This window comes from Hordeum vulgare, chromosome 4H (assembly GCF_904849725.1).
Source record: "Hordeum vulgare subsp. vulgare chromosome 4H, MorexV3_pseudomolecules_assembly, whole genome shotgun sequence".
In the NCBI taxonomy this organism is placed as follows: Eukaryota; Viridiplantae; Streptophyta; class Magnoliopsida; order Poales; family Poaceae; genus Hordeum; species Hordeum vulgare.
Genome location: NC_058521.1, coordinates 61,855,689 through 61,876,973, shown reverse-complemented (window position 1 = coordinate 61,876,973; position 21,285 = coordinate 61,855,689). Strand labels below are relative to the sequence as shown.

General features: G+C 43.6%; 1 protein-coding gene across 1 annotated transcript; it reads left to right on the top strand.

Moving 5' to 3' along the window:
- The first annotated feature begins 3,202 nt into the window (after positions 1-3,202).
- On the top strand, positions 3,203-7,026 carry LOC123447882 (protein transport protein Sec24-like CEF). The gene is made up of 3 exons (XM_045124594.1): positions 3,203-4,383; positions 4,579-4,653; positions 4,740-7,026. Exons 1-3 carry the CDS (start codon positions 3,349-3,351, stop codon positions 6,861-6,863), a joined length of 3,234 nt encoding a protein of 1,077 aa, XP_044980529.1. The 5' UTR covers positions 3,203-3,348; the 3' UTR covers positions 6,864-7,026.
- Positions 7,027-21,285: the final 14,259 nt, after the last annotated feature.

Sequence of the window (21,285 nt, the reverse complement as noted above, 5' to 3'; positions counted from 1 at the left end):
TAGATGCATATGATAAAACTTCTAATGAAATTCCATCTTCAAGCGATTCCAATCCCATGATCCAATTTCATCCAATAGCCTTTACCACATTAGTGCTTTTACCTCCAAAGATAAAGGGAAAACTTTCTTCTTAACTTTGTCTCCGGATAGACCTGAAAGCTTAAACAATCCACAAATATCATTGACATATATCAAATGGTAATCAGGATGAGTTGAACCGTTATAAGGATTAGCCAGCAGTTTCTCTACCATACCCGAAGGAATCTCATAATAAATATTTTCAGTAGGTTCAACAGGTTGAGGAACAATTTCCTCAACTTTCGTTCGAGGCGAAGATGCCCCAAACAAGCCACTCAAAGGGTGACCATTCATAGTGATAAGCAACAGTAAATTTCAGCACGTACCGAAAATGTTCCCTTACCAATTTCAACTTACCAAAGATGCTTCACTCCTCGACAACAACGCCAGAAAAAATTCTTGATGACCTACAAGTATAGGGGATCAATTGTAGTCCTTTCAATAACTAAGATTGTCGAACCCAACGAGGATCAGAAGGAAATGATAAGCAGTTGTCAGCAAGGTATTCTCTGCAAGTGTTGTAAGTAACAATGTTTGATAGTTTTGTAGCAACATAATTCGTAACAAGTGTCAAGTAACAATAGTAGCAAAGGTGCAGCAAGGTAGCCCAATCCTTTTTATAGCAAAGGACATGCCTGAAAGTACTCTTATATAAAACAAGCGCTCCCGAGGACAGATGAGAATTTTTGTCTAGTCATGTTCATCATGTTTTTAAGAGAATCGTGTTCATCATATTGAGTTGATTCGCGTTCGCTACTTTGATAATTTCATATTTGGGTCGAACGGTGTTAAGATGTTGTTCTTACTTGAACTAACAACCTACTTATGATTAACCCCTCTTTCAAGACCGCGCAACTACAAAAGAAGAATTAAGATGAATCTAAGCATATCATGAGACATGTGGATCCAAATCACCCCACATGAAGCAACACATAAACCGGGTTTAAAATTCTATCACTCTCGCAACCCATCATCTACTTGTTACTCCACAATGACTTCCTTTAGGCCCATAACATGGTGAAGTGCCATGTAGTCGACATTCACATGACACCGCTAAAGGAAGTAACAACATACATATCATCAAAATATCGAACGAATACCAACTTTATATGATTACTTATAACAAGACTTCTCCCATGTCCGGAACAATAGTAACTACTCACACCTCATCAACATGTTCAACATGAGAGGTATAATAATAACGATTAAGGATTTGAACATAATATCTTCCACCAAGTAATCCAACAAGCATCAACAACAAGATGTAATCAACACAACTAGTAACCCACATGTACCAATCTAAGGTTTTGAGACATAGATTGAATACACGAGATGAACTAGGGTTGGAGATGAGATGGTGCTGGTGAAGATGTTGATGAAGATTGGTCATCCCATGAAGGAGGAAGAGTTGGTGATGACGATGGCTTCAATTTCCCCCTCCCAAAGGGGAATTCCCCCGACATAATCTCTGTGTCGGAGAGCAAAAGGGCCTCTACCCAGGTTTCCGCCTCGAGACGGCGGTGCTTCGACCCAAAAGATAACTTATGATTTGTTCTAGGGTAAAATGCACCACATATGAGAAGATGGTTGCTAGAGGGCAAGCTGGGGCCCCACAAGCCATGAGTGCGCGACCTGGGGGATGCGCCCTGTTGGCTTGTGCCCAACCAGTGGCCCCTCTTCGGTATATTTTTAGCCCAGAATTCTCTAGTATCCCAGAAAAATTCTCCGTAAAGTTTCATGTCAGTTGGAGCAAGTTAATTTTTCTGCCTTTTTCTCGGTTTCCTGGTCCAGAATTCGAGCTTCCAGATATTTCCCTCTCAGCGATGGCATATTCAGAGAAAAAGAGCATAAGAATTGTATGACAATAAGGGAAAATGGACAAGATCAACACAAATATCAATAGTAATTCATGATGCAAAATGAGCGTATCAAGCACACACCAAGGCTTTGGAGGTTTCCTGGCTGAACATTGCGTCGTCTTATAGTTCAGCCCTTTAGTAGTAGTCACAGAGCGGCTCACCTGTCAGGCCCATAGAGATAGACCGGCGTCCCGAGGACCCCTTAGTCCCGAACTCCCTCACTGGTTAAGCTGCTGCATCTTCTAGCCGAATGGCGACTGTGCGGAGCTTTGGCGCTTCTCTTTGTTAACTCCTTAATTCCTTCCCGGTTATCGTGGGAAAGGGAAGGCATGTTGGTCTCAACCTGATGTTCACTTCTCCTTCCTTCGACAACCTCTATAGTGGTGGCGTGGTTGCGCCAAGTGGTTTCGTCCGTGGCGTCGATGGGCTTGGACTGGCGATGATGCCTTTCTGTCGAACCAAATTGCGTTATAAGTTCATGATCTAGGGTTTTCTGTGTAAAATTCAAGGACTAATATGCAAATTAACTTTTTTGTCGGGTCCTTGTGTAACTTGTACTCATGTTAAAAAATAAGCAAACTTGCTCTGACACAGAGTTGGCCAAACAAGCCGGTCCGGCCCGACCCGTGCTAATCGTGTGTGGTACGACACGACCCATATGGATATGATTAGTAAACGGGTCACGCCATGCTAGCCCACGTGTTGCGCCTAGCAGCCCAGGCACGACCCCTCGGCTAATCGGGTCGCCCCATCGGCATGCTAGGCACAAGTGGGCGATGTACTTTCGGCATGCCAAGCTGCTTTTTTCTTCTATTAGACCGTTTTATAGTCCATACATATAAAATAGTTGTGAATTTTAAAAATAAGACCTCGGCCCAAGCACGTCTCGTGCAAGGCACAACCCGTTTAGCGTGCGTCATGCCATGATGGCGTGCTACCGAGCCGATCTGTCAGCATGTGAGTCACGTCACCCTAAGTGATGTTTGGCCCAGTTTAGGCTACTTATAGCCTATATAACATGCAGGTAATCAAAACAAAAAGAATAAATGAGCCGCGTTGTGCCGGTCCGCGTCCATAACCTCCAGACCCAGGTAAGGCCCGTGGCTTGCCGCGCCCGTGGCTTGCCGCGTGCCCGGGCCGTGCGTCATGCCTGGCCCATGGTGGGCTGTTCTAGCGGGACGGTCTGGCTGATACGGCCCACATGGCCAGCTTTGCGTCCGATGTTCCCACTCTTCCTCCGTTTTTTCTAAGGGACCCCTCCCTTATTTTTAGCGTCCGGGTTAAGTGTTTCCTTTTGTCTGGACGGAGTAGGAGGGAAGAGTCACGTTGTACTCAGACCGGCGTGTTCTCCCCAGATCCCGATCTGCGCTATCGATTGTTCTCGCCGTCGTCGCCGCCGCCGTCGCCTCCCATGTCGAGGCCGCCGCCCCCTTTCACTCCGCAAAACCCTAGCCCCGCCCCCAACCCGGGGGGTCCAGCCTCCACTCTCCCGGCTTCCTTCTCCAACCTCCAGATCTCGCGCGCTCCACCGCCATCTGCTTCCGCCGGGCCGCCGCCAGGGGATGGCCCCTTGCCGCCGTCGATCCGAGGTCCGCAGGCACCCCCTCCTGGAGCCCGCCCGTTCCCTGGCAGTCCGCCGCCGCCGTTGCAGCCGGGCTCGCTCTACGCCCGGCCAGCGGCGCCGGTCCAGCAGTCCCCTCCCTTTGGCGGTCCACCCGCGGCGTCGGTCCATCAGTCCCCTCCCTTTGGCGGCCCACCCGCGGCGCAGCCGTTTCAGCCGCAGCAGAGATCTCCCTTCAATGGTCCGTCGTCCGTGCTGCCGGCGCAGGTGCAACGAGCGCCGTTTGGAGCTCCGCCCGGGCCATCCCAGGCTCGTCCGTTCGGAGGCCCACCTGCTGCGGTGTCGCAGCCTGCTCCTTTCGGGGGCTCTTCTGTAGCACCAGCTCAATCAGCTCCGTATTCAGCAGCTCCGCCACCGCCGTTTGGCGGGCCGCCTGGGGCAGTTCCTCCCCCGGCGTACTCCGGCGGGCCGATCCCCCCGTTTGGGGCTGCCCCCGGGCCCTTGCAGCAGGGTCCTTATGGTGGGCCTCCGCAGTATGGGGGACAGAGACCAGGATTGCAGCCTCCGCCATTTGGGGCTCAGACTGCTCCTGCATCTCAGCCACCACCGTTCATGGGTGTTCCTGGGGCTAATGCACCAGCATTTGGGCCTCCAGGGTGGCAAGGGCAGGCGCGACCAGGAGCTGTGAGAATGCCTGGTGGCATGCTGCCTAATGCACCAGGCCATGGGATGCCGTCCACCCCCACCATGCCATACTCTCCCCATGCTGGAGCCCAGGTCTCTACCCCATCCAATATTGATCCTAATCAGATTCCGCGTCCTATTGCCGAGACATCAGTCGTCATTTTTGAGACCCGGCAAGGTGGCCAAGCAGCTGTTCCACCGGTATGTGTATTTGTAACTAGAAATATCTGTGTCTACTCTGACAATACTGATTCCAGATGCTTCTCAATAATAACTATACTGGTCAATTTCATCAAACAGCATTGCTGCTGATTTTAGGCTGCATCAAGCGAATTTAGATATTTCTCAATAACTATACTGGTTAATTTCATCTAACAGCATTGCTGCTGATTGTAGGCTGCATCAAGCGAATTTATTGTGAAGGATACCGGCAACTGCAGCCCCCGTTTGATGCGTTGCACCATGAATCAGGTTCGATTTGTTTCAATATATTCTGTTTTCCCCTTTGGTCACCATAATTTTCCTTTCTAAACTGCTTCTTTCCCCTGTGCTATTAGATACCATGTACAGGTGATCTCTTGACAACAGCAGCAATGCCATTGGCTTTAATGGTGCAACCTTTTGCTCTTCCTCATCCTTCTGAGGAGGCTATCCAGCTTGTGGATTTTGGAGAGATGGGCCCTGTCAGGTGTTCTCGCTGCAAAGCATACATAAATCCTTTCATGAGATTCGTTGATCAAGGGAAAATTTTCATCTGTAACTTATGTGGATTTAGTAATGATACTCCGAGGGAGTACTTGTGCAACTTAGGGCCTGATGGTAGGCGACGTGATGCTGATGATAGGCCTGAGTTATGCAGAGGAACAGTTGAGTTCATTGCCACCAAGGAATTTCTGGTCCGGGAACCAATGCCAGCTGTGTATTTCTTCCTTGTTGATGTCTCCATGAATGCCGTACAGACTGGTGTAACTGCTGCGTCTTGCAGTGCAATATCCCAGGTTCTTTCTGATCTTCCTGAAGGTCCCCGGACGATGGTTGGAATTGCGACATTTGATTCAACTATTCACTTCTATAGTCTGAAAAATGCTCGACAACAGCCTTTGATGTTTATTGTTCCTGACATCCAAGATGTGTATACTCCACTTCAGATGGACTTAATTCTCCCAGTTTCCGAGTGCCGTGATAGTTTGGAGCAACTTCTGGAGACCATCCCCAGCATGTTTGAGAACAACAGGGTTGCTGATTCAGCATTCGGGGCAGCTATGAAGGCAGGTTTCCTAGCTATGAAGCCCACTGGTGGAAAGCTGCTTGTGTTTCAGTCAGTGCTACCATCAGTTGGGACTGGCTCACTATCTGCTAGGGAAACTGAAGTTAGATCAAATATTTCCACTGGAGATAAGGAAGCACATAAGCTCCTGCAGCCTGTTGATAAGACACTCAAGACAATGGCACTAGAATTTGCTGAGTATCAAGTTTGTGTAGATGTGTTCCTTGCCACACAGTCATACACAGATATTGCTTCGATATCAGTTGTTCCCAGTACCACTGGTGGCCGGGTTTACTACTACTTCCCATTTTCTGCTCTTTCTGATCCAGCCAAAATCTTCAATGATCTCAGATGGAATGTCACTAGACCGCAGGGATTTGAGGCTGTCATGCGTGTCAGGTGCAGTCAGGGGCTTCAAGTTCAAGACTATTCTGGCAACTTCTGCAAGCGTGTTCCTACTGATATTGATTTGCCTGCTATTGACTCTGACAAAACCATAATGGTTACCTTCAAGCATGATGATAAGTTTCAGGAGAATACAGAGTGTGGTTTTCAGTGTGCACTTCTTTACACCACGGTTTATGGGCAAAGAAGGATACGGGTCATAAATATTTCACTTCCATGCACAAGCACGCTCAACAACCTTTTCCGATATGCTGATCTGGAAGCACAGTTCACATATGTTGTTAAGCAAGCTGGAATTGGCATTCCATCAAGTTCTCTGTCCCAAGTAAGGGACCAGGTAACAAGTACATGCATCAACATTCTCCAGGCCTACCGAAAACATTGTGCATCTGTGAGTTCTTCTGGACAGTTGATTCTTCCGGAGGCTTTAAAACTTCTGCCTTTGTATACCCTGGCCTTGGTTAAAAGCATAGGACTGAGGAATGATGGGAGAGTAGACGATCGATCCTATTGGGTCTCTGTTGTCTCCTCAGTTTCTGTGTTATTAGCCATTCCATTGGTGTTCCCTAGGATGATTGCTCTCCATGATCTTACATCAAGGGATGATGAGGATTCCCTTATTCCAAATCCCCTTACTCTCAATAGTGAGAATATACAGGATGATGGGATTTATTTATTGGAAAATGGCGAGGATGGTTTTATCTATGTCGGAAATGCGGTGAACCCGGCCACCCTGGAGCAAATATTTGGTCTCTCATCCTTGGCTGGTGCACCAAATCTGTTGGCATTGGAGCAATTTGATAATGCATTGTCCAGGAAAGTGAATGAAGTCGTGAATGAAATAAGGCGACAGAGATGCTCTTACTTGAGACTGAGACTGTGCCGAAAGGGCGACCCGTCTGGAGATTTCTTCCGTTCGCTGTTGGTGGAGGACAAAGCACCTGGTGGCCTTTCCTATGTGGAGTTCCTCGTACATGTTCACAGGCAAATCCAGAGCAAGATGACCTGAAGCTTCATTGGTGTGATATTTTGGTTGGTAGAGATTATCGATTCCCGCATGTGGGTATACAAAGATTAAATGGACCGTTTTTCTTTCTGAAAAGAGTTTGTACTCGTACTTAATTACCCTGTTTGTACTGAGATTTTCATATAAAGACTCCATCGTGGTATCATTTACAGTGCTATTTTTATCCCAACACATGCTAGTTCGTACAGAAAGCGTATATATTTGGTAGCATGGTTTCCTTGGTCTGCTCGAGGGACCAATGGACCAGACCGCCTCTTTCCAGTCAGGCCAAAGGCCTACAGCTCATTAATCCTGTATCCATGGTGTATCATGGGAACATGGAATGGCTGGAAGATCGTTTTGGCGGTCCAAGAAAATAGTGAATACTCCCCCCGTTCCGGAATGCAAAACGTTTTTCAAGCAATGTTAGCTTGCAAAAACGTCTTTTACATTATGGACAACAAATTGACGCTGTTAGGACGTTATTTTTCTGTTTACAGAAGACATAAGTTGGCAATATTGTATCTTCCACTAGCTTAGTCCTTTGTGACTGTCGAGCGGATCACCTTGCCTTGGGATGTGTGTTCGATAGGGGGGTTTGCCACTCTGTCCTCTCTCGTTGCGGCCTGGGTCGCGGTCGCTGATTCAGCCTGGTGGAGTGGTGGCTGGAAAGCCGTCCACTGATTCTAAAGCACAACAAAAAGATCGAGCTATGGTAGATCTCCAGTGCGTAGGGGTTGTGGGAGTGGTTATGTTCTCCACCGGTGTTTCGTTGCCCACCATCTATCACCGTGGTGCCGTTTGTAACCTTGGCATGCCGCCACGCATGATGCCGCCCAGTGGATCGAACCACCATTGCCCCTATTGTAGAGACATTGTGTTGTAACAAATGTCTACTAACACGTCACAACATACTGATAATTTTTATTTATAAAAATCAATTCAATGCATACACATGTACCCACTCCGTTTCTAAATATAATCCTTTTTAGCGATTGTAATATAGACTACATATAAGGATTGCCATGTTCTAGTGCCAGGTTAGGATTGCCATATATCCAACTCGATATCAACACGAGGAGTAGGGATTGCCATGCAACAAATGCACTAGAAATATAAGTGTATGAAAGCTCAACTGAAGCTAAATGGGTGTGCATTCAACTTGCTTGCCCATGAAGATCTCGGATATTTGTGGAAGCTCGTCATCGAAATATACAATCCAAGTTCTATAATGAAAAAAAAATCTCACTAGCATATGAAATTGACAAAATATGAGACTCTCTATATGAAAAACGTGGTGCTACTTTGAAGCACAAGTCTGGAAAAAGAGGTAGTAGCACTGTCCCTTCTCTCTTTTCTCTCATTTCTTATCTTTTTTCTTTCTCTTTTGCCTTCTTTTTTGTCTTTTATTTTCATCCGAGTCTCATCCCGATTTGTGGGGGAATCATTGTCTCCATCATCCTTTCGTTACTGAGACAGTGTCCTAATAATGAATAGCATCACACTTTTATTTACTTACAACTCGATATGAAAAACTACTAGATAATAAGACTCTATATGAATGCCTCTAGCAGTGTACCAGGATGTGCAATGATCTAGCGTAACATGTATAATAATGATGAATGATGGATTTGCCAAAAATACTATGTGAGCTACATGATCATGCAAAGCAATATGACAATGAGTGTACAATTCATATGATGTAACGATAGAAGGTGCATGGCAATATATCTCGGAATGGCTATTGAAATGACATGATAGGTAGGTATGATGATTGTTTTGGGGAAGATATAAGGTGGCTTATGTGCAAGAGAGCGTATCATGTCGCGGGGTTTGGATGTACTCACGAAGTTTGCACCAATCCTCGAGGTGAGAATGGAAAATGCACGGTACCGAAGAGGCTAGCAAATATGGGGTGGTGAGAGTGCATACATCCATGGATTCATATTAGTCATAAAGAACTCACATACTTATTGCAAGATTTTATTAGCTCTCTCGAAGCAAAGTAATACTTGCATGCCTCTAGGGAGGAGGTTGGTAGGAGTTAACCATAGCCCCCACCCCGATTATAACAATACAAAGGATTTAAATCAAGGATAAATTATGCTCCAACTTCATCATATAACTAGAGAATCTACGTGCATGCTTCGAAAATCACAAACCTTAGCAACAATATTCTTACTAATCCACAATCATCGACTAGTTCACCCACATATTACTATCTTAATGTCACAAAACTATTGCAAGGGATCAAACATATCATATTCGGTGATCTACAAGTTTTATGTAGGATTTTATAACTAACCATGTGAATAACCAATTTCAGTTGATTCTATAAATATGTATAAGTGAAGCATGAGAGTTTAATTCTTTTTACAAAAGATGTGGACATGCTCTAATAAATATAAGTGAAGCAAAAGAACATTCTACAAATAACACTTTTCTATATGTATAGAAACATGCATCCAAACTTCAGAAGATATACATGAAGTGCATGAAGCATTATATAAATCAACCAAGGATTATCACATACCAGCATGGTGCATTGCTAAAAGAACAATAAAAGGCACACAACGCTCCAAGAATTTACGCATATCATGTGAACAAAATAAAAGCCGAGACCTACCAATAACCGTTGAAGAAAAAAGATGGGATGCCTTCCGGGGCATCCCCAAGATTAGACGCTTGAGTCTCCTTGAATATTTACTTGGGGTGCCTTGGGAATCCATAATCTTGAAATCTTGTATCTTCTTATTATTCTCATATCGATACCCCCTCGATCTTCGAACACTTCATCCACACAAAACTTGACATGAATTTTTATTAGACAGGTTAGTACATGTAAATCGAATCTCATCATGCCCCACCATAACATTATTGTATAATTATAACACTCCCTCCGTTCCAAAATAAGTGTCTTAAGCTTAGTATAATTTTGTATTAGACATAGTACAAAGTTGAGACAGTTATTTTGGGACAGAGGGAGTACAACATTACCTAATTTATGCTATCACAATTCTATGGCTCCCTAGTCAATGGGGGGGGGGCTCAACAAGAACTCAAACATAAGCAGCCAAAGCAACTATAACAACAATGTGTGAAAAACAGGACATTCTGTAAATATGCAGATGAAACGCATAGTTCTGTAACTCAAAAATTCTGAAACATTAGGACGTGGTATTTTTTTTTGCATAACAGTACCGTGTAAAAATATAAGATTTTTTTTACGCTCTAGTAAAATAGGAAAAATCAAACACTACAACCAAAGTTTGTGTTTTTGCACAACACATATCAATTAAGCAATTCAAAAATCCTAAACGTAAATCTTGGCACATTATTTTTATAATAAAATGGATTTGTATAAGGGGATAATTATTTTTGTTAAAAAGTTGATGTAATCATGATTCACAAAGTTTCCATGGGCATGAACAAAAGTTCAAGGACGTCCCCCACTTCAACGGTGCTCATCTTTCTCACTTTCACTTTTCTTTTTGAAAAGGTTTTAGGTTACCCACTTTATTTTTTGTTTTTATTTATTTTAAAAGCACACAACATAATAAAATGACTATCTAAACTTTTTGGGTTGTTTCCGTGGCAGCGCTTTCTTTAAAGCCATTAATCTAGACATATAGTGCTCATGTAATTGATTCACCCAGATCCAAAGGTATATTAAAGCCAATTTTAATTAACAATGATTTGTAATTTTGTAGTGAGCGTAAAGTGATATATATCATGTGAAAACAAAGTCTAACTCTCTTCCTATGCATTGGTATGTCATAAAAGAACAATTCATTCACACAAGGTAATGGCCAATACATATCTTAAGTAGTTTCTTGCAATTTTATCGTATTGGAAACATAGAGAGGTGAATATTTGGTTCCTAACTCAGAATAATTGCAAGTAGGTGCAGCAAGCACATGCATATTATATTCATCAAAATCATCATACAATTTCATGCTTATCATAACTATAGCAAGTTCATAAGCATAATTCATATTGGCATCAAGGCCACAAGCATAGTAAGCATCAAGTTCATGAAAAAGGAAGATTTCAAATGAATCCAAGGGATCATAGCAATTATCATAGCAATCTTCCTTCGGTAAGCACGAAGGGAAATTAAACAATGTATGAGTTAAAGAGTTACTCTCATTAGGAGGTGCACACGGGTAGCTAATCCTCTCTTCCTCCTTTTGTTCTTTGCTCTCCTCATCTTTTTCATCTAATGAGATCACAATTTAAGCAACTTCTTCTCCATAGATTCCTACAAAATATTTATCTCTTCCGAGACAACAAACATTTTCTCAATAAATTCATTAATATAGCCATCGTATTCATAATTTTCATAGAAATATTTAAGTATGGAAAAATAATTAGTTTGTAAAGAATAGAATCATACTTTTCAGTCAAAGAAGCAATTTTATATGCACCCTTAAAAGCAACAAATTCTTCTATTTGTTCCACATCATAATAATCATAAACACCTTTAGCATAAGAAGCCAATGTTTCATTATCTTTAAATTCACATTGAAAGGGGAGGTGTGGAGCCTCCATGTTAGAGAAACAAGTATGATCACACCTCAAGCATAAATTCCAAGCGTAACAACACAATATTTTAATTTGATCCCATAAGTGTTTCCATTTTTAAGTCAAGCGATAATCCCTAAATTACTCACATTGATCCAACATGTCTCCCATTATCAAGTTGAATGGGATTTGTTAGGATTATCAAAGTAGTATTTAATGTTTTCCACATAAATAAAAATTACTTAGTGATAAAGCAAACAAGCATACACGAGAATATCAACCACTACGTATTGCTCCCCGGCAACGGCGCAAGAAAAGGTGTTGATAACCCACAAGTGTAGGGGATTATTTGTAGCCTTTTTTGATAAGTAAGAGTGTCAAAACCAATGAGGAGCTAAAGGTAGAATTAATATTATCTCAAGTTCTATATACCACCTACACAACTCTACGAACGCTAATGGTTACTTTACCTAGAACAAGTATGAAACAACTTTGCGGCAGTGAAACTAGAAGTACTTAGTAGGCGTAATCGATAGTTTTGCAAGAAAATAAAGATCAAGTAAATAAATTTTAGGGGCTGTTTAGATAAAGATTAATTAAGTTAGTTGTTTAGTAGAAATATTTTTGTAACACAAGAGAAATATTTGCCCCTAGGCAACCGATAACTAGATCGATAATCATTATTGCAGTTTTATATGAGGGAGAGGCATATGCTAACATACTTTCCGTACTTCGATCATATGAAATTATGATTGGACCTCTAGCAAGCATCCACAATGACTAAAAATCATTAAGGTAAACCCAACCATAGCATTAACGCATCAAGTCCTCTTTACACCCATACGTAAACAACCCCCTTACTAGGGTGTAAGCTTCTGTCACTCTAGTCGGCCACTATAAGAGAATCATAAACATATTGCAACACCCTACAACGACGAACCCCATGTGTGCATGGAACGGGAGGCACCATACGGTAGCACCAATGTAAAAACATACAACTCAAACCAATCACAATCATCAATCAACCCATAGGACAAAATAAATATACTCAAACATCATAGGATAGCCACACATCATTGGATAATAATATATAGCATGAAGCACCATGTTTAAGTAGGGATTGCAGAAGGGAAGAGAGTTTTTACACCGCAACATAGAGGGGGAGAGAGTTGGTGGTGACGACGGCGAAGTTGTTGGTGTAGATTGTTGTCATGATGGTTGCCCCGGCGTCACCGGGAGAGATGGGAAGAGAGCCCCCCTCCTTTTTATTCTTCCTTGCCCCCCCCAGATGGGAGGAGAGTTTCCCCTATGGTCCATGGTTCCTGGCTCCCGGACAGAAAGAGCCCCTACGAGATTGGATCTCTCTCTATTTCTGTCCTATTTTCGCGACTGTTTTTGGCCCTTCACCGTTCCTTAAATATCCGGAGACATCTAACTCCAATTTAGCTGAAATTTTGAGGGGATTTTTATCGCGATATTATCTTTCTTGTAGTGAAAGAAGGGTCCCAACCAACTTAAAGGATGGCCACAAGCTATCAAGGCTCAGCCACCCCCGGCCACACCCTTTTGGCTTGTGGGCACCTTGGGAACCGTATTGCATTGATTCTTATTCCCAAAATTCACATATATTCCAGAAAAAGTCTCCATAAAGTTTTATCACGTTTTGACTTTGTTTGATATGGATTTTCTGTGAAATAAAAAGACACAAAAAGACAAGAACTAGCACTAGCACTGGATAAGTAAGTTAGTCAACAACAACAACAACAACAACAACAATAACAAAGCCTTTAGTCCCAAACAAGTTGGGGTAGGCTAGAGGTGAAACCCACATGATCTCATGACCAACTCATGGTTTTGGCACATGGATAGCAAGCTTCCATGCACCCCTGTCCATGGCTAGTTCTTTGGTGATGCTTCAATCCTTTAGATCTCTCCTTATGAACTATTCCCATGTCAAGTTCTGTCTACCTCGGCCTCTCTTGACATTATCAGCATGCTTTAGCCGTCCGCTATACACTGGGGCTTCTGAAGGCCTGCGCTTAATATGGCCAAACCATCTCACACGATGTTGGATAAGCTTCTCTTCAATTGGTGCTGCCCCAACTCTATCTCCTATATCATCATTCCCAGTCCTTCCTTGTGTGGCCATACATCCATCTCAACATGCGCATCTCTGCCACACCTAACTATTGCACATGTCACCTTTTAGTTGGCCAACACTCAATGCCATACAACATTGCGGGTCAAATCGCCGTCCTATAGAACTTTTCTTTTAGCTTCCGTGGCACTCCTTTGTCATAGAGAATGTGAGAAGCTTGGCGCCATTTTATCCATCCGGCTTGAGTTCGATGGTTCACATCCTCATCGACATCCCCATCCTTCTGCAACATTGACCCAAATATCGAAAGGTGTCCTTTTGAGGCACCACATGCCCATCAAGGCTAACATCCTCCTCTTCCTCATGCCTAGTAGTACTGAAAGCCCACCTCATGTACTTGGTTTTAGTCCTATACTAAGTCTGAAACCTTCGTTTCCAAGGTTTGTGTCCATAACTCCAACTTCCCATTGACCCGTCAGACTATCATCAATTGGCACCACATTGTCCGCAAAGAGCATACACCATGGGATATCTCCTTGCATATCCCTTGTGACCTCATCCATCACCAAGGCAAAAAATAAGGGCTAAAGCTGACCCGTGATGCAGTCCTATCTTAATCGGGAATCCATTAGTGTCACCATCACTTGTTCGAACCGTTGTCACAAAATTATCGAGCATGTCCTTGATGAGGGTAATGTACTTTGCTGGGACTTTGTGTTTATTCAAGGCCCACCACATAACATTCCACGGTATCTTATCACAGGCTTTCTCCAAGTCAATAAATAACACATGTAGGTCCTTCTTTTGCTCCCTATATCTCTCCATAAGTTGTCGTACCAAGAAAATGGCTTCCATGGTTAACCTCCCACGCATGAAACCAAACTGATTTTGGTCACGCTTGTCATTCTTCTTAAGCGATGCTCAATGACTCTCTCCCATAGCTTCATTGTATGCCTCACAAGTTTAATTCCACGGTAATTAGTACAACTCTGAACACCCCCTTGTTCTCGAAGATTGGTACTAATATACCCCATATCCATTCTTCTGGCATCTTATTTACCTGAAAAATGAGGTTGAAAAGTTTGGTTAGCCATACTATCACTATGTACCCGAGGCCTCTCGACACCTCAATGGGGATACAATCAGGGCCCATAGCCTCGCCTTCTTTCATCCTCTTTAAAGCCTCCATGACCTTCGACTCATGGATTTGCCGCACAAAACCCCTACTAGCATCATCAAAGGAGTCATCCAGTTCAATGGCAGAGCTCCCACTCTCCCCATTGAACAACTTGTCAAAGTACTCCTGCCATCTATGCTTAATCTCCTCGTTCTTCACCACGAGTAGTTCTGATCCGTCCTTGTTGCACTTGATTTGGTCAACATCCCTCGTCTTACTCTCCCGGATCTTGGCCATATTATAAATGACCCTTTTTCCTTCCTTCGTGTCTAACTGTTGGTAGAGGTCCTCATTCGCCCGACCCCTTGTTTCACTCACAGCTTGCTTTGTGGCCTTCTTTGTCATCTTGTACTTCTCTATGTTTTCTACACTCCTATCTAGATATAGGCATCTGAAACACTCTTTCTTCTCCTTAATTGCCTTCTAGACATCATCGTTCCACCACTAGGTATGTTTAGCTTCTCTTCTACTTCCCTTGGACACTCCAAACTCATCTAAGGCCACCTTATGAATGCAAGTCGCCATCTTCATCCACATGTTGTCTTCATAACCTCCTTCCTCCCAAGGGCCCTCCTTAATGACCCTCTCCTTGAACGCCTCAACTACCTCCCCCTTTAGCTTCCACCACTTCGCTCTAGCGACATTGGCACGCTTGTCCCATTGGACACGAATCTGAAAGCAGAAGTCAGCAACCACAAGCGTATACTTAGGGACAACACTCTCTCCACGTAACACCTTACACTCTAGGCATGCACGCGTGTCTTATCTTCTCGAGAGGATGAAATCAATCTGGCTAGAGTGTTGACCACTATTGTAAGCCATTAGATGTGATTCTCTCTTCTTAAAGAGGGTGTTACCTATGATCATCTTGTAGGCTAGAGAAAAGCTTAAGATATCTTCTCCTTCTTGATTCATGATGCCATAGCCAAATTCCCCATGCGCCCCTTCAAAACATGTGTTGGATGTGTCCACATGGCCATTGAGTTATCCTCCTATGAAGAGCCTCTCGCCAATCGGTACACTCCTAACCATGTACTCTAGGCCTTTCGAGAACTCCCTCCTGGTGTTCTCATTGTGGCCTACTTACGGGGCATATGCGCTGATAATGTTGAGAACTAAGTCCCCAACTCCCAGCTTGACCACGATAATCCGGCCTCCATGTCTCTCGACGTCTACCACTCCACGATAATCCGGCCTCCATGTCAGAGATCCTACATTCCAGCTACCTAAGAAAATCCTCCTAGGCTCAACTATCTTCCTTACCCTTTGCACCCATCGAGTCGAATGCGAAGACCCTTTCTCATTTTCCACTACACCCGGGCGCTGATGTGGCACACCACTAAGGATGCGATGACCCGATCCTCGCTCATTTTCCACTGTATCTAGATCACGATATGGCGCACCACCTGGGGGGGGGGGTGACAGACCGGCCCTTTCCCATTTGACCCCACACCTAGGTTCCAATGTGGCGCGTCACTCAGAGGGTTACGTCCCAATTAAAATCTTTTGGGTTTCATCTCCATAAGAGTGGCTCAGTTTTTACATTACATCGCCAAGCCTTTCACAACCCTTCTCCTTTACCCGGGCTTGTGACCGGCTAGGTTGAGACAACATAGGCGGAGTCAGTCCCAAAAATAATATAAAATGTTGCCAAAAGTATATGAAAGTTGTACAATATTGGCATGAAACAATAAAAAATATATAGATATTATGGAGACGTATCAAGTGGACACTAGAGGTGCTGAAGGAGGGATGGTAGATGTCATAGCAGGTGCAGACAGTGAAGGTCTCGTCTCTGGGGCAACTACAACAACATATCTAGCCCGAGTCATGAACTGAGAAGTCAGAGGGAGTGTAGAGCTATCATCATCTGAGCTTGGCATAGGAACTGCATCTACCTCTTGCTTCAATGCATTGACCATGATGGTTAGCTCAGTAACCTTGTTGTCAAGATCATGGAACTTGGTCTCCACAATCCGCTCTAGACTCTTCTGGTTCAGCAAGATGTCAGCAATTTTCTTCTCCAACTTCTGCGTAGCACTCACAAGATAGGACATGTGGTAATTCTTCATCTTAAGAATAGGAGAACTAGAGGCTCTTGCTGCTTCTACCTGGGCCTCAGACTCTATAGATGTGTGTGTGCAGCAGATGAAGTGGGGTGAGATGGATCCATCACCACAACATTATCTTCAAACTCTGGCTAGAGGGGCAGGTGTGGTCGATCAAGTAGATATAAGATCTTTCCAACCATGTAATTGATGAGCATCTGAATATATGTAGCATATCCACCAGATCTCTTCTCATCTATAGCAGTGCTCTTGTAATATCCATCACTTTGATCCTGGTGCGACCGCCAATGTGATGGAATAGCCGTGGATCATATTTTCATCTCCTCATTTGGGCATCAAAGTGTGCCTCAAAATGGTGTTGGAGGTAGTTAATATTGCTTGCAAAAAGTAAATTGAGCCAATTGTGGGTCTTCACAAAACTCCTGGGGAGTTGGGTTATACAAGTTAGCCATGGAGTTGTGATTCATCTTGGACTCTGAGTACACATCCAAATATCCATCCTGCACCTTGGGGACTCCTAAGATGGTAGCCCACTCATCAATTGTGGATTGGTACCTAGTGCCTTCTATCATCCACACTACCATGCCATGTGGATAGAAGTGTGAGTGGAGTAAAATTGCATGATGAGCTCATCATTCCATGCAGTCATTTCTTTCCCAATGAACTCATCAATGCCCATCATCATGAAGCTCTCGTGGACATGGACAAAGTAGTCATCATTGGAATTGATCTACTTCCAATCAACATACCTCATGTCACTCAAAATAGGGTTCTTGTCAAGCAACATTGTATCATAAAAATCTTGTTGCTCCTTGGTGTGAAAATGAGTATCAATAGCATTTCTCCTCGTGATAGCATGCAGATCATTTTCTCTCCACTTCCTCACCCCTTGGTCCTTTCTCTACTTCATGTTCTCAGCAACTGGATGGTCATCATTATGACCAGGAAGGTGGGGCCCGAGATTTCTCACCATAGCTATGTCCTCTTCTTCTTCACGGGGTGGTGCAGCACCTCTAGAAACTGAACTCTTGCTCTTCTCTACAACTGTAATATCTCTAGTAGTTTTCTTAGGCTTGGTGGCATCCTGCTTGGCCTTGGTGGATGGTTTGCTGGGCATGGCATCAACCATAAGCTTCATCTCCTTGGGAGGAGGTAGATTTGCTGCTGGTTCCTCTTCTTCTTCATCTTCTTCATGATACTCAGGAGTAGTTTATCCATAGACTTGGTCCTTCATGGACCACTAGGGTTCTCTAGAGATAGAGACATTGCTCTCTTGGCAGCAACTGATTCTGGGACTTTCTTTGCAGCAGCTCTCTCTTTCCTCTCAGGCTGTTTCTTTGATGCGACCTCATGAGGGACAAAGTCCTCATCCTCCATATCAGAATTTATCTGCTTCCTAGACCTAGTAGCTGCCTTGGGTAAGCTATGTCAGCTAGGGATTCCTAGGTCCTTAGAACTATCCTCTGGACTAGCGCCTGCATCCAAGGTAAGGACATGCAAGTGTAAGTACACGGTAGGGATAGGAAGATCAAACACAATGAAGGTACGGAGATTTTTGACATGGTTTTTATAGGTGGTACTATCGTACATCCACGTTGATGGAGACTTCAACTCACGGAGGGTAACGGCTGTGAGAGTACATGAAGGGCTCCACCCACGAAGGGTCCATGAAGAAGCAACCTTGTCTATTCCACCATGGCTTACATCCATGAAGGACTAGGCTTACTTGGGGTAGATCTTCACGAAGTGGGTGATATCCTTGCCCTTACAAACTTCTTGGTTATACTCCATATGATTTGGAGGCTCCCAAGCAACATCTAACAAATCTAGGATACACCACTCTCCGAAAGGTAATAGGTGTGGTATGTATGATTAACTCCTTGCTCTAGTGCTTCAAAAGATAGTCTCCTCAACACTCAATCAATCTCTCACAAAATTTGGATTGGTAGAAGAAATTGATTGGGTGTAAAGCAACCCCGGGAGCCTAGAAATCAACATTCATATGGTTGATGTGGAAGATCTTGATCTCAACACATGAGTAGGTGGTTCTCTCTCAGAAAATGAATATTGGACGTGTTTGCTTGTTCTGTGTGCTCTCTCTTCGAACGAGAGTGAGGTGGAGGGGTATGTATAGCCACATCCAAAATTCTAACCGTTACAACATTACTGCCCAACTCAGTGGAACCGAACTAAAAGCCCGGTTGCACTGACTAGTGCAAAATGTCCTAACTTTTGGCGTTTTGGTGAGACCGGAAGATAACATCTTGGTAAGACTGATTCGGTTCGCCTAGGCAGTTCCAGTGACTCGGTGGTACCGAAATGCAAAACTCATAAATTCCAAATTGAGCAATTGAGCAACAACAAGGTGGTCACTGCTTTTTGGCTGTACTGAAGCAAGTTTCGGTTATACCGAGTTGCTAGGGTTTGGCTTGGGTTCTGTCTAAGGAAAACTCGATGGGGCAAAATAGAAAATATTGGTGGCACCAAATTTGATCATTTGGGTATTGGTCAAAATGTTTTGTGGGAGAAGGACTGAGGTTTTTGGTGGCTAATCTCCAAGCACTTTGAGCAACCAGACCATTATCTATACCTCATCCCTTTTTAACAGTATTGGATTTCCTATGGACTCAATTGTGATATCTCACATAAAGTAAAATGTAGAGTCTTGAAGCTCTTGCTAGTTGATGCTCCTTACATCTAGGGATCCTACTCAGAATCCTAGCCAATCCATTCATTGAACTTTTCCTGAAATATGCTTGCTACGTCGACAGAAACCTTCTCTCGTCTCTTGAGCTTGCGTTGGTTTTTCCCTTGAAGAGGAAAGGGCGATGCAGTACATGAGCAATAAGTATTTCCCTCAGTTTGAGAACCAAGGTATCAATCCAGTAGGAGAATTGCGTCAAGTCCAAAGTACCCGCACAAACACAAAAGAGCTTGCACCCAACGCTATAAAGGGGTTGTCAATCCCTTCAAGATTGATTACAAAGTGAGATCTGAAGGCGGAAAGTGCAACGAAGTAAAAGAGTAAGGCTGAAAATATGGTGTGAAGTAGACCCAGGGGCCATAGTGTTCACTAGAGGCTTCTCTCAAAATAGCAAATATTACGGTGGGTGAACAAATAACTGTCGAGCAATTGATAGAACCGCACAAAGTCATGACGATATCTAAGGCAATGATCATACATATAGGCATCACGTCCGAGACAAGGAGACCGATACTTTCTGCATCTACTACTATTACTCCACACATCGACCGCTATCCAGCATGCATCTAGTGTATTGCGTTCATAACAAACAGAGTAACGCCTTAAGCAAGATGACATGATGTAGAGGGATAAATTCATGCAATAGATATAAACCCCATCTTTTTACCCTTGATGGCAACAACATGATGCATGCCTTGCTACCCCTTCTGTCACTGGGTGAGGACACTGCACGGTATGAACCCAAAACCAAACACTTCTCCCATTGCAAGAATCATAGATCAAGTTGGCCAAACAAAACCCACAACTCGAGGTGAATTACAAGGATACGAAATCATGCATATAAGAGATGAGAAGAAACTCAAATAAGATTCATAGATAATCTGATCATAAATCCACAATTCATCGGATCTCGACAAACACATCGCAAAAGAAGATTACATCGGATAGATCTCCATGAAGATCATGGAGAACTTTGTATTGAAGATCCAAGAGAGAGAAGAAGCCATATAGCTACTAGCTATGGACCCGTAGGTCTATGGTGAACTACTCACACATCATCGGAGAGGTCATGGTGTTGATGAAGAAGCCCTCCGTATCTGAATTCCCCTCTGGCAGGGCACCAGAACGTGCCCCAGATGGGATCTTGCGGGGACAGAAGCTTGCAGCGGCGGAAAAGTACTTTCGACGATCTCGTGAGTTTTTCTGGAATTTTTGGGAATATATAGGCGAAAGACCTAGGGCAGAGGAGGCCCAGGGAGCCCACAAGCCAGGGAGGCGCGGGCCCCCTGGCCGCGGCTAGGGGGCTTGTGGGGTCCCTGGTGGCCCCCTGCCTTGGTTCTCAAGTTCCCCGATCTTCTTCTGTTTCGAAAAAAAATCTTTTTGGAAGTTTCGTTCCGTTTGGACTCCATTTAAAATCCTCCTCTGAAAAGGGTCAAAAACATGGAAAAAACAGGAACTGGCAGTTGGCACTGAGTTAATAAGTTAGTCCCAAAAAAGATATAAAAGGCATACAAAACATCCAAAGTTTGACAAGATAATAGCATGAAACCATAAAAAATTATAGATACGTTGGCGACGTATCAAGCATCCCCAAGCTTAACTCCTGCTTGTCCTCGAGTAGGGAAGTGATAAAGACTGAATTTTTGATGTGGAATGCTACATAGCATAGTTGTCCTTTGTAACTTCTTTTGTGTTACATGAATGTTCAGATCCGTAAGATTCAAAACAATAGTTTTCTATTGACATGAAAACTATAATACTTCAAGCAAACTAGCAAGGTAATCATGAACTTTCAAAATAACAAGGCCAAAGAAAGTTGTCCCTTGTCACAACCCTAGATTGTCTTGTTGTTT

Coding starts and splice junctions, on each gene's coding strand:
- LOC123447882 (XM_045124594.1), top strand. CDS start 3,349: ATGTCGAGGCCGCCGCCCCCTTTCACTCCGCAAAACCCTAGCCCCGCC. Junction 4,384..4,578: donor GCCAAGCAGCTGTTCCACCG/GTATGTGTATTT, acceptor TGCTGATTGTAG/GCTGCATCAAGCGAATTTAT. Junction 4,654..4,739: donor TGCGTTGCACCATGAATCAG/GTTCGATTTGTT, acceptor CTGTGCTATTAG/ATACCATGTACAGGTGATCT.